The 22216-nt window shown below is 33.7% G+C and overlaps 2 protein-coding genes across 2 annotated transcripts; one reads left to right on the forward strand and one right to left on the reverse strand.

The window, feature by feature from the left end:
- The first annotated feature begins 11190 nt into the window (after positions 1 to 11190).
- LOC102584760 (protein SRG1-like) lies at positions 11191 to 15368 on the forward strand. Its single transcript, XM_006355516.2, has 4 exons — positions 11191 to 11502; positions 13528 to 13775; positions 14256 to 14580; positions 14971 to 15368. Exons 1-4 carry the CDS (start codon positions 11242 to 11244, stop codon positions 15235 to 15237), a joined length of 1101 nt encoding a protein of 366 aa, XP_006355578.1. The 5' UTR covers positions 11191 to 11241; the 3' UTR covers positions 15238 to 15368.
- Positions 15369 to 15436: 68 nt separating this feature from the next.
- On the reverse strand, positions 15437 to 21952 carry LOC102585402 (ABC transporter B family member 9-like). Its single transcript, XM_006355517.2, has 12 exons — positions 21702 to 21952; positions 20629 to 20683; positions 19746 to 19921; positions 19430 to 19651; positions 19107 to 19345; positions 18468 to 18993; positions 18093 to 18366; positions 17343 to 18006; positions 17012 to 17240; positions 16660 to 16926; positions 16317 to 16580; positions 15437 to 16230 (listed from the first exon to the last, which is right to left on the reverse strand). Exons 1-12 carry the CDS (start codon positions 21927 to 21929, stop codon positions 15586 to 15588), a joined length of 3789 nt encoding a protein of 1262 aa, XP_006355579.1. The 5' UTR covers positions 21930 to 21952; the 3' UTR covers positions 15437 to 15585.
- Between the last annotated feature and the right edge of the window lie 264 nt (positions 21953 to 22216).

Below are 22216 nucleotides of genomic sequence, written 5' to 3' on the forward strand. Positions count from 1 at the left end.
TATATTTTATGAATATTCAAAAATCGTCTCAAAATTTTTTTTGTTTTAATTAAATATTTGGTTAATTAGTTTAGTTATATAATAGTTTATATCTTAAATTATTTAGTTCATATTTGAGTTAACTATTTTATTTCGTTAAGATTAAGGAGCTCATTAACTAATTATATTAATTCATCCTATTTAATTATTATTCGAATCTACTAATTTAATCAATTTGACTAAATTCTTAATTTCAATTGGCTAGGATTTCAATCAATTTGGTCAAATCCTCATTTCAAAATTTAGCGCTTCTTACAAATCTAGCCCCTTTCAACTCTCAATTTTAACCCATCTAAAAGACCCATTTTTGTGCCCTTTTCTTAGAATTTTCCAAGTCCAAATTCAATTACAAGGACCCAATTATTTTTCAAAACACAGCAACACACGACCGACCCCATCTCTGTTTCTTCTTCCTCACCACACGAGGACAGCAACGACCCCATTTTTTTTTCTTCATCGCAGCGGAAATCAAGGACAGCAGCAGAAAATCGCGGAGAACCTAGAAACGTGATCATCTGCAAAACCCATAACCCTTGAGCCTCAATGTCAAACCCTCACGTCCCCTTTTCCCCCTTTTTAGGGATTTCCAAATCTCTTCACTGATGGCTTTGGAAAAAAGGAATTCGGATTTCAAATTCAATTTCCCACTTGTTTTCCCTCTTAAATCGACCCCCTATTTCCTCTATATAAACCCCCTATCCATCGGTGTTAAAAAAAAGGAAAAAGGGTTTTGAGTTTGGTTCTTTGGCAATACTCGATTTATACTCAAGAAGTTTTAAGGCGATTCTCTAATTCTAAGTTCCGAGAAGTTCGCCGCTTAGATTCTGTCTGGGAATTCTTAGCTTGCTGATCCGTATTGAGATTTCGTGGTAGAAGAATCCCTGCTCTCAGCTCGTTGTCAAGTTTGCTGCCCAAGAAGAGGTATGTAACTTTGCTTCGCTTATTTCCTGTTCGAGCTAAGGATCTCATGATCGTTTTGGTCGTAATTTTGATTGTGTTAATCGCACAGTTTTATTTTCTTTATTGTCTATCAACTGATTTGATTTTCTTCTTTAATTTTGTGACTTAAGACTAGAGACTCTCTCAATGTTAGCCTAATCTGCACATCTATAGACAACAATGTTGATCTTTTCTTTCGACCTGTTTTGTTTTGAAATGGATATTAGTTGGAAAAGTGAATCAATTTTTCTTCACTCCTTTCAATTTCGAATGGTTGTTGTCTGTAGCTTCTTTTGTTCAAATAACCAGATTGTAGTTATCTCGAATTCATAAGCTTATATAAATTATGTGTATAAATTTGGTTTATCTGTTTTAGCCTATATCTTGCTTTTTGTCTTGGTTGTGGTCTGTTCCTATCTTGGTATGCTATATATATATATATATATATATATCGTTGGTATTTAAGTCTTAAGTGAATTCATGAATTAGATTTTAGCATATCTTGTTGTCGTGTGGAAAGTGCATTTAGATGGGTATGTGTCATATAGTGAAGTTAATCTTTCCGTTGTTTGGTTTCATTTCAGCCCTTGTCTAGTGTTGAAACTCATCTTATTGTTTTCATCGTTGGATTAAATTTGTTCTTCTTTGTCAAAAGCTCATGTTTTGCCTTTTGTTCTAGTGGGTTAGTATTACTACTATCTAAGTTTCTTTATTGTGGATAGTGAGTCGTTTAATTCATGTATTCCGTATTTTTCTTAAGTCTCAACCTGTCCAGTTCTTTGCTTATGTCCTCGGTTTAACACTAAAAGTTCATATCTATTATAAAAGGGATGGGTGTTATCATTATTTCTCCCTTGTTTGTTAAAAAAGTAGCTCTTATGATAAGCTCCATTTGTTCTTATTTTAACCGGTAGCTTCTTTATCTAAAAGAAAAATAATTTAACTTTCATATGCTCCATTTGGCTTGTTGTCTTAACCTTTGATAAAATTGTTTGGAGTTTATTTCATACTCTACGGTGTGTCTCTCTAATATCGCTTATCGTTGTTTTAATATTATTAAATTTAGCTTAGCATTGTTGAATATGGCTACAGTTGACATCACTTGTTAGCATGCATTCATTTGTTAGTATGTATCTATTTGTTATTTGTTAAATTGGTTGCATTCATTTGCTTGACTTAGGTCTTAGTTACTGTGTATTAGTGTAGGAGCTGCCATGATAATTTGTTTTAGGTATGCTCTCTATCTTATTATTTTCGGACGCTAATCGTTATTATCATTTTGTTGTATGTAATACCATCCGAGCCCTCTTGGGCTTCATCTTTCTTCCCTTCACATTTCGAGAAGGCCATAAAGGCCCAAGATTCTCTTATCGAGTCGGCCACATCTTGTTCGAGTTACTGGAAAGTCAAATCACAGGTCTCGGAAAGCCGAAAGCGGGCTGTATACATGTTGTATACAGCGGTATACACTGATATGCAGGCCCAAAATGCAAAAACAGAGGCCGGAGGCGAAATATAGGTGTCCGAAAGCAAAAGATACATGAAAAGAGTTGATATATACACTCATATACATTGATATACATCTAGTGTATTCGCAAAAAAGGGAATTGAATTAGCTCAAAATTTTCAGCGAAATTGGCCCAGGAAGGGGCCCAATTTCCTTATCTCTCACTCTTTTAATTGTTTTGCTTATGCTTGACTAATTTTATTTAACTCTAACCATAGAATATTTTAATTAACTTAATTAGATTCCCCAAAAAGACGAATCATTTTCTTTGTGTTGGTTTATTTTTAATACATTTCACTTGTTGTGTTCACTTATTTTATTAATCAAATATTAGTCGAATTTTGTATTTTCATTAAGTTAAATCTTTGTTCTTAAAAGATATGTTTTAAGGCCTCTTCACTTGATCACATTTTATTTTAAAGTGGTTTTAAGTTTAAAGTATTTTTCTCAAATAAACTAAAAAATGTTCTCTTCCTACTTAGTCATTTTCTCAAAAAAGTTAGTTGAAACTTTAATTCTTCAATTAATTCAAATGGCTCCATGCTTAAATTAACCAATTTGGTTTAAGTTATTATTTTAAAAATGAGTCAAATAAATTCTAATTAATGTAGTTTTCTTAAAATTCTATTCACTTGCAATTTAATTCAAATGTTTCATTTTGAATCATTTATTTAATTATTTTTCTCAAAATTAATCAAATATATTGTAAGTTATTATTTTTTATGTTAAATCATTATTTCTCTAAAAATAGTCAAATATATTTTAGTCAAGTCGCAGGTCAACCGCATGTTAGAGGACAATTCGAATGCTTAAACCCTTCTCGAAGTGTAAATTGAACCCCGAACCCTCTTTGGTATTTTCAAATGATATTTTCTGTTTAAATCTTTGAAAATTATAAGTTTTCTTAATTTTTTAAAAAATTAAGTGGCGACTCTTATCTAAGTATTTTTCTCAAATTGTTTTATACTTAGAACATTCAAAAAGTAATTTTTTCCAAAGATAGAAAAATTACGACACAACAAATATGATAGCATAACTCATGTTCCTAGTTGTGAATGTGTGAATTCAAGTGAATTTGTGAAGTTTGTGCATAATCAGAAGCTGCTTCAGCTTCTTATGGGGTTGAATGATTCATATGAACAAGCTAGAGGACAAATTCTAATGATGGTACCTCTCCCTTCCCTGAACAAGACTTATTCACTTTTGATTGAGAGAGAAAGCCAGCGTACCATCTCTCAAATTGCCAGTAGTTCTAATTGTTCTGAATTAAGTGTTATGTTCACTACTGGTAACATGTCAGCCCCAGTGCCTAGGCCAAAGTCTAGCTATGATCCAAATGCATTCTGTGACTACTGCAAACGGACAGGTCATACTCAAGCAATTTGTTATCAGTTGCATGGGTATCCACCTGGATTTGAAAGGAGGAAGAAAGGCCCTAACAACACTTTCCAAGGGAGTGGTAGAGCCTTTAATGATAGGAGGTCATATCCAGCTGCTCATGGTTCCAAGAACTCAAGGACATGGAAAAGGCTCTAAATACACTGAACAGTCTGATTATGAAAGAGGTGTTAGACACAATGACCATACTGACTATCACAAAGGTATGACTGTGTTACATGAACAGTATAATCAAATCCTACATATGCTTGGTCAATCTAACGTTCAGGGAGGCACTGAAGCAACAACACATCAGGACATTCCAGTGCTAATTTAGCTCAGGAAAACTACACTTCAGCAGGTAATGTAACTGCTCTCACAGTAGATTCAGCTTATACAGGTTGGATTGTAGATTCGGGGGTAACAATTTACATGACTCCATACTCAGAAATGCTTACTCATAAACACCAACTACCTGATAATAAGCCTAGAAGTGTTCAGTTGCCTAATGGTGAAACAACTCAAATTACACATACGGGCTCCTGTCGAGTAACTCCTAAGGACATAATCAACAATGTTCTCTTAGTTCCTGAATTTAAATTCAATTTACTGTCAGTTTCACAACTTACTAAAGATCTTAAGTGTGCAGTATGTTTCCTGACTTTGTTGTCATTCAGGACCTCTCAAATGGGCAGGTGAAAGAGATTGGTAGAGAGCATGTTGGACTCTACTTTCTACCAAATCACACCTCACCTATAGAAACAACCCCTCAATGCTCTTCTCACTTAGCACACGGTGGCATTTCTTCTTCAACAGAATCTCAGTCATTGTTATGGCATCAAAGTCTAGGCCACACTTCTTCCAGTGTTTTGGCTCGTCTACTTGCTATTTCCCCTACTCAATGCTCTAAAGATCTCCACAACTGCACCATTTGTCCCTTAGCCAAGCAACATAGACTTCATTTTCCCAACAGTATTATTGTGTCCACATGTTCTTTTCAATTACTACATATTGATGTTTGGGGGCCTTTTGACACCCCCACCTATGATGGCAATAGATTTTTTGTTACTATAGTAGATGATTGTACCAGAATGCTATGGATATTCCTAATAAAACTAAAAAGTGATGTTTGTGTAGTTTTGAAAAACTTTCTCATTTTTGTTAAAACTCAGTTCAATGCTATAGTGAAAACTATTAGGACTGATAATGGATCTGAGTTTGTGAATGCTGAATGTCACAACTTATTTACCAGCTTAGGCATTACTCATCAGAGGACGTGTATTCACACACCTTAGCAAAATGGTATTGCTGAGAGAAAACATAAACACATTCTTGAGGTTGCCAGGGCAATCAGATTTCAAGGTCATATCCCTATCAGGTTTTGGGGTAATTGTGTCCTCACAGCAGCTTACATCATTATATTGTTGCCAACTCCTATCTTACATGGAAAATCTCCTCATGAAGTATTTCACAACTCCAAACCTACTCTTCAACATTTTGAGAGTCTTAGGTTGCTTGTGTTTTGCAAAGAACATGTACATTCATGATAAGTTTCAATCTAGAAGTGTGGTGGCTGTTCACATGGGCTACAGTACTAATACTAAAGGTTATATTCTCTACAATCTGAAGGACAAGAAATTCTTTCTTAGCAGAGATGTGGAGTTTTGGGAATCCATATTTCCCTTTGCAGCTTCTCCTTCCACTGTCTGGCACTTATTTCCAACTGTTTACATTCCATCAGATGTTACTCCACTATATGGTGTACCTTCCACTGATATTGTTCAATCAGATGAGGTCACTGATCTGCCTACAGTGGTTCCTGAGTCAGTTCCCATGGTTCTGATGTTAGGAGATCTCAAAGGAGTTCCAAAGCCCCTTTATGGTTGTAGGATTATGTTGCGTCAGCTCATCTTAAGCCTATCCAGCCCCTATATTCTATTGACAAGGTTGTTGGGTATGGTCAATTGTCTCCCTCTTATCAGGCCTTTCTATCTTCTTTTGGTACTGAGGTAGAACCGACTACATTTGAAGAGGCCTGCCAGGATCCTAGGTGGGTTGAGGTAATGCAAGCTGAAATTTCAGCTTTGGAAACATATCAGACTTGGACTGTAGTACCATTACCTTCTCATTAGAAACCCATTGGCTGCAAATGGATCTTCAAAATTAAGTATCATACATCAGGTGAGGTAGACAGGTTCAAAGTTAAGCTAGTTGCTAAGGGGTTCAACCAAAGAGAGGGTCTAGATTATCAAGAAACTTTCTCACCTGTGGTCAAGATAGTTACTATCAGAAGTGTGTTGGCTTTGGCTGTTGTTGAGAGCTGGCATGTCCACCAAATGGATGTGTCAAATGCTTTTCTTCGAGGTGACCTCTTTGATGAAGTGTATATGACTCTTCCTCAGGGGTTTCAACTACCTACGGGATTTACTGTGCAGGGGGAGAAACCAGTGTGCAGGCTCACTAAATCCCTATAAGGATTGAAACAAGCCCCTCGACAATGGAATGTGAAACTAACAGATGCTCTTATCAAATTGGGATTTGTTCAAAGCTATGCAGGTTACTCTTTGCTCATCAAGAAAACTGGAACATCTTTGGTGATATTGTTAGTATATGTTGATGATATAATGATTACTGGCAATGATCTTAGTCTTATTCAACAGATTAAAAGAGTTCTACAAGCTGCTTTCAAGATGAAAGACCTCGGAGATCTCAGATATTTTCTAGGCATTGAGTTTGCTAGATCATATGAAGGGATTGTGATGCATCAAAGGAAATACTCTCTTGAAATCATCTTTGAGGCTGGACTTGGAGCTGCTAAACCAGCTTCCACACCTATTGATCCTTATGTTCAATTAACTACAAAAGAGTATGATGAAATAAATGGTACAGGAAAAGAAGACAATCTACTGGAGGATTCAGCTATATACAGAAAACTAATAGGAAAGTTATTGTATCTCAATGTCACCAGGCCAGACATAGCCTCTGCTACACAAACTCTGAGCCAATTTCTACATCAACCAAAACAGTCATACCTCAATGTTGCTATTAAGGTGGTGAAGTATGTCAAAGGCCAAGCAGGGCTTGGTGTGCTGTTTTCCAGCAAGAATAACAAACAGTTGAAGGTCTATTGTGATTCAGATTGGGGAGCTTGCTTACACACCAGAAGGTCTGTTACAGGATTCATGGTTAAACTGGGAGACTCTCTAATATCATGGAAATCCAGGAAACAAGGTACTATTTCTAGGAGTTTAGCTGAAGCTGAGTACAGAAGCATGGCAAGTGCAGTAGTTGAAGTGGTATGGATAACAAAGTTGTTTAAGGAACTACATGCAGAGATTGTAACTCCAGCTACTATCTATATTGATAGTAAGTCTGCTATACAGATTGCAGCAAATCCAGTACTACATGAAAGAACAAAGCACATAGAGTTGGACTGTCATTTTATAAGGGAGAAAATTCAGAATGGTTTAGTTAAAACTGAGTATTTACATACAACAGAACAAGAGGCTGATGTACTGACTAAGGGTCTAGGAAAGTCTCAACATGAGTATTTGTTGTCCAAGTTTGGAGTATTGAATTGTTCACTCCTACCAACTTGAGGGGGAGTATTAAAGATGGTATTACTTAGTATTCTAGGGGTCATTATGTAAATACTAGAAGTTAGTGGATTAGATGGAAAAGAGTTAGTTAGAGGTAGTTACATTAGATTCCTTTCTTATTGTATATATATGTACAGATCCTCTACAGTGAGGAATTAATGGAGTTCATATGAAATTTCTACTTCTCTTCTCTAAGAACATTCTAGACTAACAGAATTGTTCTTCAACCTATCTTCTTCTTGATAGCTTACATATTTTTCCAAGTAACTCATGAGTAACGAATATGGTGGTTATCCAGAAATGTAATCGCCACTAAAATGTTTATTTGTTGATCAATATTTTGTTTGCCAATCAAATTTTTATTATTTCTTTGTTAGGTCCAAATTACTCAATGATTACCGAAAGACACTATCATCATTGTTTGTTGGATGACATTTTTCCTCTTTTTATTTTGTGAACTTTGTACAACTCAAAATGTTAATGGATATACAAGAGTAGTGTGTTTCATTTATTAATCTCTCGATAAAATGTACTTCATCCATTTCATAGTAATTGTCTTCCATAATAAAAATAGTTATTCCAATTTAATTGTATAATTTATAAAATTAAGAGAATTTTATTATATCTTTCTTTTTCTATCTTAGTATCAAATAATAAAACTTTAGTTTAAGAAAATACATTTGCAGCTAAAGCTTTCTTAAAAGATATGTAAAGTCAAGAGGATTTAAATTATAAACGGAGAAAGTAAAATCTCTTGCATATTAAGGAAAAACGACATTGAAAGACACAAACTTCGGGCAATCTCTATCTAGTCTAGATAGTGTCAAGACTTTTGTGTCCCGTCGTTCGATCAGATAAAAATGTTGTCACATACAGTTGCAAATCTATTACTCTCTCTATTTCGAAAAGAGTGACTCAATTTCCTTTTTTAGTATGTTTAAAAAGGAATGACCTATTTCCTTTTTTGACAACACTTTAACTTTAACTTTCCACGTGGCATGTTTAAGGCCACAAGATTAAAGGGCATTTTGGTACATTTGACATAACTTTAATTTAGAACCACAAGATTAAAAGTCTTCTTTCTTTTCTTAAACCCCGTTCCAAATCAAACTTGGACTTTCTTTTTGAAACAGAGGAAATACTACTATTTCACTATTAGATTTAATTTACATTTTTATTTCTGTATCATGAATTAATTTTAGTTTTATTAAAAAATAAACCAAATTAAATCTGATGAATTATCCTTTAATCATAAATAATAAATAACAAAATAAAAACAGTGCTACTTAGTTGACTACACACTAAAATAAAATGAAAATAAGAAGTCCCAAATGCCTAGGACTTATTTAGCCCCAAAAATATTTGGGAAAATTTGAGAAAATTTGGAAAGTAGTGTTTCGTCATATAACTTGGCAACTATATTTGACAAGTATTCCGAGTTTGCATATACTAAAAAAAATTAGTAGTTGGGTCAAGTTCTAATATTTGGGATATTTAAAAAATTCAAAAATTATCCCAAACTTATATATTTTATAAAAATACCCATTATTTAGTAATTCCAACTAATAATTGCTACTATCTTCTCCAAAAAAGTTTGAGTTCTAATTTGAGTGATAAAATTGAGAGAAAAAAAGAACAATTTGGGTTTAATGAGTTCTAATTATAATTGTATCAGTGACAAGTTTGAGTATGCAATTAATTTATTGTCTTGCCTATAGTGTTATTTTGTTATTGTTGATTGTTATCAATTATATTATACTGTTATTTTTTAACGGAACATTTTATTATAAAATGATGATATGAATTTATGGATATTTTTAAAAATTATGGGGTATAAATCAAGTTTTTTGAAATAGTCAAATATTTTTTAGAAAATTTGAGATCAAACACATGGCAAAACTTCACCCAAATATAATTTACCAAGAATATTTAAAAACTTAGGGCTAAACGCTAGTTATATCAAAATTGAACTATGATAAATCACCTTATTATGTACATGTTTTTGTATCTTCATATGACCATTAATTAAATCACCTAACACAATTATACAATTTATAAGCAAGCTAGTAATAACTCTGCAACACTTGCTACAGTCATTCTCTTATTGAAAAATGAAATTAGGGAAAAATCTCAATATGTAATTGAACTTTGAAAAAAGGTTTATTTATATTATTCATTAAAAGTTTGACCCATTTATGTCATTTCTATTTAAGAAAAGGTCCATCTATGTCATTATGTAATAAGTTAACTGAAATGGCATAGATGAGCCAAAACATTTAACGAATGACATAGATGATTATATTTGAGTCTTTTCTCTTTTAAAAGAAATGATGTAATTAATAATGTGGTTGTATCGTAATTTACCACCTGTAAAAAAATAATTTCATAAAATCGAAATTATTTTCAGCTAACAAATAATAGCATGGATGAACCTTTTATCAAATAGAAATGGCATAGATGAGCCTAATTTTTTTCAAAGTTCAATATCATATTTGAACATTTTCCCATAAAATTATGAAATAATGGTGTGTTTTATTGATTTTTAAGTGATATAGATACAAGATTTAAACTTATGAGTTTGTGTTAGTAGATATAACTCATTTGATCTGTTAATATATATTTCCTTCGTTTCATATTAGTTGATCATCTTACTAAAAACGGAAAAGGGTCAAAAATACTCATGTACTATTCGAAAAGGTTTAAAAATACCCCTCATCCACCTACAGGGTTAAAAATATCTTTCAATCAACCTTTTTGGTCCACTATTACCCTTTAAACTAACAATCTTATATTGGTCCACTATGTGGCATCTTTTTATTGGATAAAGTTAATTTCCAATCCACCAAACTTTCTCCTACTCCACCCGACCCATATGTCACCCCTTGACCCAAATCCAATTAAAAGATCCATCAGAAATTTTAAAAAAAAATTGAATCATCTCTTGTCCCCCTAAACCTAATATCTTATTTTTCTTCTTCTCCTTTTCTTATTAAGCGATATCAAGATCAATTTCACCCAAAATAATCAGATTTTCGATGCAACATTTTATTGAAGTTGAAAGATTGAAGATGGGAACATTGATTTTTGAAGTCTTTTCTCTTCTAAGTAGGTCATTTTATTCTTGAGATGTTTTCTGAGTTTGTGACACAACTGGAAAAGAGGAAAAAATAGACAGTGAAGCAGAAGTTGGAGAAAGAAGTTAAAGTTGTGCTTACAAATATGTAAAAATCCAACTTGAATCTTTCGACTTCAATAAAACGTTGAAATTGGGTTTGGGTTAAGGGGTGACATATGGTCGGGTGGGGTAGAAGAAAGTTTGGTGGGTTGGAAATTAACTTTATCCAATAGAAAGACGCCACATAATAATTAATAATTATAATAATTAAAAAATATAAGGTTGTTAGTTTAAAGGGTAATAGTAGACCAAAAAGGTTGACTGAGGGGTATTTTTAACCCTATAGGTGGATGAGGGATATTTTTAAGCCTTTTTCAATTAGTACAGGAGTATTTTTGGCCCTTTTTCGTACTAAAAATAGTTATCACATATTAGTTGTCCATCTTACTAAATCAAGAAAACACTGATTAATTTTTTCCTACTTTTGCAATCAATTCTTTTTAAAAAGTTTTCAAACTAATTATTGTAGTAGGTCACGCCCCTTTAATTTGATTAGGTAAAAGTCAATATAATGCATATTATTCAACTGAGGCTGTATTATGAGTTAGGTGTGCGCCGTGTGCCAATATATATTTGTGGGTATTTTTTAGCATTACAACAAAAATATGATAAATATGGAAGAAAATAATTTTGCTAAGCTAGGGGGATCTTTGCCTGTACCAAGTGTTCAACAACTGGCCAAAGGCTCACCGGAAAATGTCCCGGCGCGTTACCTCAGAGATGATGATCATCTACTTCTTGTTCCTCCGATGATGAAATTTGATCATTATAATATCCCAATCATCAACATGGAAAGCTTGCTTCGTGGCGATGAATTCGAATTCAACAAGCTTGATTCTGCTTGCAGAGAATGGGGATTTTTTCAGGTTAATTTTTAATACAAATATGAGTAGTAATAGTATTTTGGTTTTCTGCTATTGTTGGACTGATAAGTACTCATTCATCTTTATCTGTAGTCTGTATAGTACTACGTACTTTCAATATGGAAGTATAGTGAAATCGTGATATATTAACTAATTCTTGGATGAAACGATCAAATTATAAAAAATTCTCTTCTATCAAGCTATTTTTCCAAAGTCATTAAGAAGGGCAAAGTTTAAACAATACTCCCTCCGTCCCTATTTAGTTGTCCATATTTCCTTTTTTAGTTGTTCCTATTTAGTTGTCCATTTTGACAAATCAAGAAAGGACAACAATTTTTTTCCTATTATATCCTTATTTACACTTCTTGAAAATTTCTAAAAGTATATGTTGTTTCCCTCCAATTTATTTCACTTGAATTCAAAGAAGTGGTTGTAATTTTAAAGTGAAAAGTTGTCATAAGGGTAAAATTGTAACTTCACTGTGCTAATCATTGTTGCCTTAATCTGTATGCCATTTCTAAAGTGGACAACTAAAAAGGGACAGAGGGAGTATTTTTTTTTACTCCCTCCGTCCCTATTTACTTGTCCATATTTCCTTTTTTGGTTGTCCCTATTTAGTTGTCCATTTTGACAAATCAAGAAAGGACAACAATTTTTTTCCTATTATATCCTTATTTACACTTCTTGAAAATTTCTAAAAGTATATGTTGTTTCCCTCCAATTTATTTCACTTGAATTCAAAGAAGTGGTTGTAATTTTAAAGTGAAAAGTTGTCATAAGGGTAAAATTGTAACTTCACTGTGCTAATCATTGTTGCCTTAATCTGTATGCCATTTCTAAAGTGGACAACTAAAAAGGGACAGAGGGAGTATTTTTTTTTAGGTTTATCTAGCTTTAAAGTAAGTACATATTTTTAATTTGAATTATATCACGTATATGTCATTTTTAATTCAATGAATCAAACAAAACACCGGATCTAAATAATTTTTTATATTTATTTTTAAATCAATATTAGTCACCTTCAGGTTGGTACCTTATATATAGCAAAATAACATAGCAAAATATATGGACTAAAATACTTAATATTTAAAGCTTCTTTTTTACGCAAGGGTGATATTTTAAACACTTCATGACAAGTGCAACAAATTAATATGGCTAATGATGCCGGCTAATAATTAAACATATTTATTTAAAAAAATGAAAAATTATTTGACTCCCAAACAGTAATCTGAAGGAAGTAATAAACAATATTGTACTGGGTTTTATATTCTCTTTTCTTTTTATTAATGTTATATAGATTATTCAGATAAATTACCTGAATTTTATAGTAAATATATGAAAATAAACAATTTAATAATGATGACATTGATAATTAATAATAAGGAAAAGGGTCTCTTGTAGTACTTTTTAGCAGTCGAATAAATTTCCCATAAAGAGGAGATCAAGTTCATATTTTAATTTTTCAAAATAGATTTGAATTATCCTAGATGTATGAAACTATTTTGCTATTTACTTATTGGTACAAATTGAGATTATTAAATTATGAGAATTTATAATAATATTTATTTTTAGCTGTATTTATATATTTTTAATAAAATATTATCTAAGTTTTAGTTATCAAATATCTTCAATGATGAGAGGTAGCACGTAAAGTGAATAAGCGAGATAAAATAATCGATAATGATCAAGATATATAATAAAATGGTTCATACACCATTGTAATAAAAGAAAATTGAATTAAAGAAGATACTAATATTTATATTAGATAAATTTAAGTCCTCTTAATAAAGTTGTCTTTAGGCCAGAAATTTCATTGAGCCGCCCTGGCCTATAATCAATTTGTGTTATAAGATATGATTATGGACGGACGAGTTAATGAAAATTTTGTGTTATATATTTCTCCACTCATTTTTCATTAAACCTAGCAAGTTCATAAGTTTTTCGTGTGAAAGCACTGCTATTTGTTCTTTTTACTTACTGATTCAATCAAAATATACATAAGGATAGCTACTAAACATTTTTTTACAGGTGATAAATCATGGAGTGAGTGGTACACTAGTAGAGAAAGTGAAGAAGGATACTCAAGATTTCTTCAACCTCCCACTAGAAGAAAAGGAAATGTTGAAACAAGTGGATGGTGATATGGATGGTTATGGACAAGCTTTTGTTGTTTCTGAGGACCAAAAACTTGATTGGGCTGATATGTTTTTCTTGACAACTCTCCCTTCTCAATTCAGAAAACAACATATCTTCCCCCACCTCCCTCAACCATTCAGGTATTACTATTGTCCCGATTAATTCAGATTCTCATTGCATAGAGTTCATTTAAAGGCATATTTAAACTTGAGAACATATATGTTTAAAGGTAGAGGGATCTCATCCATGCAACTGTAACTTTAGTGGTCCTCTTTTGGTTTATTTGGTTCGTCATAGTTTGCCTTGACACAAACAATGAAAAATTTGGAATTTTGTTATATGTCTTGTTATGGCTAACAACTTTGAAATGATACATGTTCATTCTTTTTTATATGAACATATAATAAAATACTCCCTCTAGTCAAAGTATTAATGAGTTGTTGCTCGGACTCTTCAAAAACATCATGTCCCAGAGTAGAGTAGTGTATTTCTGGAGGACTCAAACACGAGTGCCAGTTATTTTCTTTATTATCAGTATACATAAGTTAATTTGAGAATGTGTTATCTCATGCCAACGAAAAATACAGGATATTGGCTAAGAAGTTGTTGTATTGAAACAGAGGAACAGTGGAACTATATGCAGTTGAACTGAAAAAACTGGCTTTAAAGATGATTGATTTTCTAGCAAAAGCATTGAATATGGATGAAGAATACATAATGGAACTGTTTGAAGAAGGGATGCAATCAATGAGGATGAATTACTATCCGCCATGTCCACAACCAGACAAAGTGATAGGACTTACTCCTCATTCAGATGCTGTTGGCCTCACTATTCTCCTTCAACTAAACCAAATGGAAGGACTTCAAATCAAGAAAGATGGCATGTGGATTCCTATTAGTCCTCTTCCTGATGCCTTCGTTATCAACATTGGTGATATCATGGAGGTAATTAAGCTGCTATGATCGCCTTTACTATGTTGCTCGGATTCTGCAAAAAATGTTGTTGTATCCTGATCTTCCGAAAAATGCACTACTTTTTGAAGAATTCGAGCAACATATAGTGTAAATATTCAAAATCTTGGTACATCAATTAGTAGGTATGAGAGGATTAATGTCGGATCCTTAAGGACAAATGATTGATTTACCTGTTTGAAGCAATTTAATTGAAGGACTATGCATAACAGAATACATCATTTCTTGCTATGGAGCGCGTAAAGGAGTATAAGATGTTGTATGACTACATCTATTTTTATTTCTGTGTTAACAGATGTGTGCTGGTTTTGCACATCAAACTGTTATGTACTGTGTTAAATGAGAAGTATATTCTATTTGCAGATAGTGACAAATGGAGCCTACCGTAGCATTGAGCACAGGGCAGTGGTTAACAGCGAAAAGGAAAGACTATCAATTGCAACATTTTACAGCACAAAACTTGATGGACGAATTGGTCCTGCTCCGAGTATCATTTCTGCTGAAAATCCAGCAAAGTTCAGAAGTATTGGAGCTATAGATTATTTCAGAGGTTTATTTGCTCGTAAACTTGATAAGAAATCATACTTAGATGCTATGAGAATTGGAAATTCTGAAAATCCAGTAAGTTGAAACGCGACAGTATTGGACCTATGTATCCTCTAATAATTGTGACACTATGTATTTTTCTTCAGAAGTTGTGTTTCATCAACATTCAGTTACTAGTTTGATGTTATAATCCGACAAAGAGGCCATGATCGACACATTGAGGGACAAAATTCACTTTGCAAGTGTACCAATTTTGTACAAAATATATCAGAAAAGAATTTTATCAAGAAAAGTAAGACTGTTCATTCACAATATTTTCTGATACAAATACATCAGCAAATAAAAAGGAGGAGATATGTATATATGATATGGAAAAAAAAGGAAGACAAAAATAAACCTAATCTAATTTTTGGTCACAAGATGAAGCAGTAATCAGGCTGAAGTCATATGCAATGCTACTAAGGATGCATAAACTCCATCTTTTATGTTCATAAGAGCATCATGCCTTCCTTCCTCAGCAATGACTCCATTCTTCACAACAGCAATGACATCAGCTCCTTTGATTGTGGTTAAGCGATGAGCTACAACCACAGTCGTCCTATTTACCATTACTCGATCCAATGCTTCTTGAACTATACGTTCTGATTCTGCATCTAAAGCACTTGTTGCCTCGTCTAGCAAAAGAATCTTTGGATCCTTCAGTATAGCTCTTGCAATAGCTATTCTTTGCTTTTGTCCACCTGATAATTGTATTCCTCTTTCCCCAACCGATGTATCATATCCTTGAGGCAATGAAGATATAAAGTTGTGTGCATTTGCTGATTTTGCTGCTTCAATGATCTCTTCTTCTGTTGCATGCCCTTGTCTGCTGTAGGCAATGTTGTCACGAATTGTTTCGTTAAACAGTACTGGTTCTTGACTAACCAGGCCCATTTGTTGTCTTAGCCAACTTAGCTTGAATTGTCGGATTTCCACACCATCCAAATATATCGATCCTGATTCAGGATTGTAGAACCTCTCTATTAGGCTAATGACAGTTGATTTACCACTTCCACTCTCTCCCACTAGAGCAACAGTCTACAAAGAGAACCGAAATTTTTTTTTAAGCCAATTGAGTAAAAGATGAAAGTACGCTATAATGTAGAGGGAGTACTCGAAAATACCTTTCCAGAAGGGATAGTTAGGCATAAATCCTTGAAGATTTGGACATCCGGGCGAGTTGCATACCTGTAACTCACATGTTTGAATTCAATATCTCCGCGAACAGCAGCTAGAGTAGTACCAACATCAGAACTTGAGTCAATCTCGGGTTTTCTGTCAAGAATGTCAAATATAGAGGCTATAGAATCCTTGGCTTTGCTAGCATCTGGAGCCATTCCTGTGCTTTGTGTAACCCCAACAGCTGATAGAGTCAATGCAAAGAAAACCTGCAACATTAAAAATTTCTTTCAGAAAATTAATATCGATACACGAGCTGAAAAGGAAGAGAAATCCGAGAGACTTTACCTTAAAAACTTGGCCAAATGATGCCAATCCATGCTGAATAAGGATGGATCCTATGTAGAAACAGAAGGCATTTGTACAATACAGTATAAAAGAACCAAAGCCTAAGCTTGCTCCACTAACAATTCCAATCTTCACTCCTTGCTTCATTGGACCTTCACATTTCTTTTGGTACATGTCCATCACTTTCTCCTCTGCACAGAATGATGCCACTGTTCTTATACTCCCGACAGCATCGTTTGCTATTTGACTAGCTTCTTCATACATCACCTAGAAAAATGAGAATCCATTTTTAAGTTAATTCAAGCACATTTTAATGTAATCTATTTTTCAAAGATGAGAAAAGACGGAATACCTTTGCATCAGCACTAAAGCCTTTGTACATCTTGGTCTGGAGGAATCCTTGCACACCAATTAAAGGCATCACGAGAAGGATTATAAGTGCTAAAATCCAATTGGCAGTGAAGGCTATCACGAGGCCGGCTACTACAGTTGCTATGTTCTGTACAATAAGTGCCAGTGCATCACCCATAAGAGTCCTGACCGTGGAAGCATCAGTTGATAACCTTGCACCAATTGCACCACTGCATTCAAGAAAATTTCACATTTTTAGGTTACAACACTCTGTTAAGTATTTAAGATAGAGGGGGGGGGGGAGAGAAGGCAAGATTTGATTTGTTACAAACCTTGAATGTGCAGGATCATCGAACCAGCTGATTTCTTGGTGGACTACTTTCTTAAATGTCAAAGAACGAATTCTCTCGATCAATTTCCCCCCTGCAACTCCGAATAAGTAGTTCTGGAAAGGTACAACTAGCAAAGTTACCACACCAAGGCCAAAATACATGAGTGCCCAGAATCTTGATTCACTTCGCAGCTTTTGTGGTGGGTAAAAGAATATTTTAATAGCTGTCGATAGTAAGAGTCCAAATAATGGGAAAATAAGACCATGTATGATTGCAGCCAATGATCCAAGTAACAGATATGGAAGCTCAGGTTTGTTTAGTCCAGCAAGCCGCCTAATGGAAACATTCTTTCGTTTCTTTAAGCTTCCCTTATCTTCTTTTTGCTTGTCCTCATCTCCTATTTCTGCTTCGTGAATACCAACTAGCCCAGGAACAGTATAGTTGAGTGTGAAAGAATGTCTAGATGATCCCTGGCTTGTTGATCGCCTCATTGCTGACAATTGCTGGCTTGATGACCTGCTCAGGTTATTATCCAAATCCGTGGTTAAATCCACCTTCTCAAGGTCCATATTTTTCATGTTTTCTTCTTCTCTATTCCCTCCCTGCATTCGCACAAGCTGGGAATATGCCCCATTTGGATCTTGTATCAACTCAGTATGTGTTCCTATTTTCATAATAAGGGAAAAGAATGAATTTAGTTTAGTTATACAACTAGAGTAAAGCCTGATAAAAGTTCTTTAGAAATATTACCTTTCTCTATTAGTTTTCCAGCATTCACCACCGCTATAAGATCAGCATTTCTAATGGTTGTTAGACGATGAGCAACAACAACGGTTGTTCTATTTGCCATGACTTTTTCGAGTGCTTCTTGCACGATTCGCTCTGATTCAGCATCAAGTGCACTTGTAGCTTCATCAAGGAGGAGTATTCTTGGGTTCTTTAAGATAGCCCTTGCTATTGCAAGTCTTTGCTTTTGTCCACCAGATAGTTGTGTTCCATGCTCACCTACCATAGTGTCTAGCCCCTACAGAACCCGCAATGAAAACGATGAAACTCCCATTTGTTTGCCAATTTAACAGCTAATTGTAGGTGTGAACATGGAATAAAGGGAAAATCATATGTTACCTGAGGAAGTTTATCGAGGAACTTAGCAGCATTAGCAAGCTCAATAGCTGTCTTAATCTCATCTTCAGTAGCATTTTCTTTACCATAACTGATATTCTCTTTTATGGTTGTCGCAAACAGGATAGGTTCCTGACTTACCAATCCCATCTGTTGCCTTAGCCATTTGAGTTGAAATTTCTTCAAATTGACACCATCTATTAATACTTCTCCAGCCTCAGGATCATAGAATCTCTCCAGTAAACTGATAACTGTGGACTTCCCACTTCCACTTTGCCCAACCAAAGCTACAGTTTTGCCATTAGGAACGATAAGTGAGAATCCACTAAAGATCTGCACATCTGGCCTGGCTGGATACCTAAAGTACACATCTTTAAGTTCAATTTCACCCTTGATGTTTTCCAACACAACCCCATTTGTGTCCGATGTGTCAATCAGAGGCTTCCGGTTGATTGTCTCAAACATTTTGTATGCTGCAGCCTGTCCTGCTGCAAACGCGTTCAAAGATGGCGTTGTTTGGCCTAGAGACCTGCAAATTGATAAATAGAACAAACAAAAGTGTGTCAGTACTCTTTAGCCTACACCAATTTTCCAATACAACAAATCAAAGATCCTTCTTTAAACAGAGAATTATATGCTTACATTCCACCAGTCATTATAGCCATAATAACATTGATGACATCTCCACCATTATAACCTCTCTCTATTATCAGCTTGGAACCATACCAAACAGCAAGTCCATAAGTAGAAAAAACAATGAGCAAGACCGTGCCAAGTCCAACGCCTGAAACAAGCCCTTGTTGGACAGTAGAAGCACAGGCAATTTTCAGTTTGCTGTCATACTTATCTATCGCCAGCTTCTCTCCGGTGAATGCTGAAACCTGAAGTCATCCAGATTTTCAGATTAAAATTGCAAGTCTAATAAACAATTATACATGTAGAACTATTTGGATCAGGCTTTTTACTGTTCTGATTGCTCCTATTGTTTGCTCTACTACATTTCCAGCTTGTGCATAGGCAACTTGTCCGCGACTTGACATTTTGGACATGATCAATGCCATAGCTCCTCCAGCAATGACAAGAGCAGGTATGCAAGACACCAAGACTATCGACAGAAGCCATCCCTTAAAGAACGCGACTACGAACCCTCCAACAAATGTTGAGATGAATTGAATGAACTTCCCAACCTGGAATCATTCAACTTAAGTTTGTTATGATTATTTTACAAGAAAATAACGAAAACTAAAACATTATTCGGTTTGCAGTAGCATTTACGCGCACCTTTTCACCCAAGGCATCTTGAATGAGAATAGTATCTCCAGACATTCTTCCAATGACTTCTCCTGTTGTTGTTTCAGTGTCAAAAAAGGCAATGTCCTGCCTCAGTATTGTCTTCAAATATAGTCCTCGAATTCGAGTCGCTTGTCTCTCTCCAGTAACCATCCAACATGACATTTCTGCAATGTTACAAGGGGCAAAAATTTCAATATTGAATGCATAGGTTCTTTCCATTATTACCATACTTCAAAAACTCAAATTTACTAGTGTTATGTTATGGGGGTTCATTTTACACATTGTTCTTGGTCCTTAGATTAGAGTCGTGTTATCGTAGAGCCAGAATTTTCATCAGAAAGAATTCAAATTTTAAAATAAAATTATTAGGACCTTATAAAGCATAATTTTACTTACAAAATTCATTAGAACTTGAGGGTACTTGATGACATTGAACCTTCGCCAGAATAGCACACTTCTATTCCGAGGAGGAAAGATCATCAAATTAGTCGAGCCCCAAAGTGATTACCATAAAATTACCTTTTTCTTTGGAATTTTATTAACCTAGATTTTCCTAAACATGGTGGGGTTAGTAATTGATTGAAAAAAAATGTGTTTTTACTACTTTTGTCTTTAATAAAACAAGCACGCAAAGGCACCGATTCTAACGTACCCCACAAATTAAATGGGAACCTCCATATGACTATCACATGTATTTAGCTAAAGTAACTTATAATATTTTTATGTCAAAAGTATTTATAAAAATTTTCATATCCTTGATTCACCAATTATACTCATGTTGGTGTAGAAAAACAATACAAAGAAGCTTTGATTCAAGTAAAATATATCAAAACATTTCGAAATAAGAAAATACAGATGAGTGTATACTTACGTAAAAGGGATGCAACGCCAGCTCCAATAGCGAGGTAGACATAGTCAATAGAAACCTGAAACCAAAAATTCCAAAAAAAAAAAAAAAAAGTTAATTAAAGAAGAAAAAGTAACTAAGTTTAGTCAAATGTTGTTTATTATGAGACCACTTAAGAACAGTAAATTATAAAGTTGATTAGACTGTGACACGAAAAAATTAGAGTTCACATTAGTATATACTTTTATTCTTTCCCACTTTTATAGTGGGATTTGCAATATAAAATAATTGAATTAAGCTTTATATTGCATTAGATAGCATATATCAAATGGAATACTATATGAGAAAATCATAATTATGTTTGCCACAAAGAAAAAAAAAGTAAATTCCCATTGCTATTTCCAGTAATTCAAATTGACACGTCTTAACTTATTATAGAAAAGATAAAATTCAAATAGATGAGTGGCACCATTAAGGATGCTTAATTGTTCTTCGTGGAAAAAAACAATAGCGTAAAATTACTTTCATATTATGAGTATTCGTATTGGAGTCCAGTTAATCTAGATTCGCATTTGGTAGATCTTATTCAGAGGCTCAAACAGTAGTATTATTAAACAATGAAGCTGTTAAAATACACAACGAACAGAACTTCAAAATACAACTTAAGATGTGGTGATTACAATAGTAATTAGTATAGAATCAGCTTTGGATTATAAATACGGTCATGATATTAAATTGATTGTCCATTTAGCTATAATAACTCTATCCAACATGATTATAGTATTGAAAACTAATTTCTTGAATATTTATCGCTATAACACTCGTTTAATTAAAAAATAATTACACCATCAGTATATATAATTAAAACCAGACTTTCATGCTTTTCCATACACCAACCCCCCTCCCCCTCCCCCCAAAATTAAAACTGCTTATTAGTATATTTCTTGTTGTTGTAGAACGAGACCTTAGAAGGCAAGTTTTAAGTTAATGTAATCGTAATTTAAACGTTACAACTTCAATTTAATTGCATGAAACCAAGAAATTAATCAAGATAATTAATACAAACAAGAACATAATCAAATTAAATACATACATACCTTTGAGATTTTATGTACAACTTCATCAGAATTTGAAGAACCAAAAGAATTAACAAGCTGGCCAAAAATAAGTGTCATTAAAGGTTGAGTTAATCCATTGCCAATAGCTCCAATTGTTCCAATTATCATTAGGGCAACATCAAATTTATCTGCAAAAGAAAATAATTTGTAGAATGACACTTTTTGATCTTCATCTCCTTTTTTTTCTCCATTATTATTATCCTCCATCTTCAAAAAACCAAAAATTAATATGATATATTCCTTAGGGTTTTAAAGAAAATCAAGAAGAGGAGAAGAAGAAAAAAGAGCTATTTATAAGATAAGAAAGTTTGTTAGTAAAACTAAAAATTTCAGGATACTTTTGATATTAGGTTTTAATATTAGCGTATTTATAGCTGTATTTTCTTTTATTTTCCTTATTCTAGTTGACTTCTGTTTGAGTTTTTCCTATTTGTAGAAAAAGAGAAAATAATTATTTTATCTCTTCTAGAAACATTGAACGTATGTAGACTATT

Source organism: Solanum tuberosum, unplaced genomic scaffold, assembly GCF_000226075.1.
Source record: "Solanum tuberosum cultivar DM 1-3 516 R44 unplaced genomic scaffold, SolTub_3.0 scf00204, whole genome shotgun sequence".
Lineage (NCBI taxonomy): Eukaryota > Viridiplantae > Streptophyta > Magnoliopsida > Solanales > Solanaceae > Solanum > Solanum tuberosum.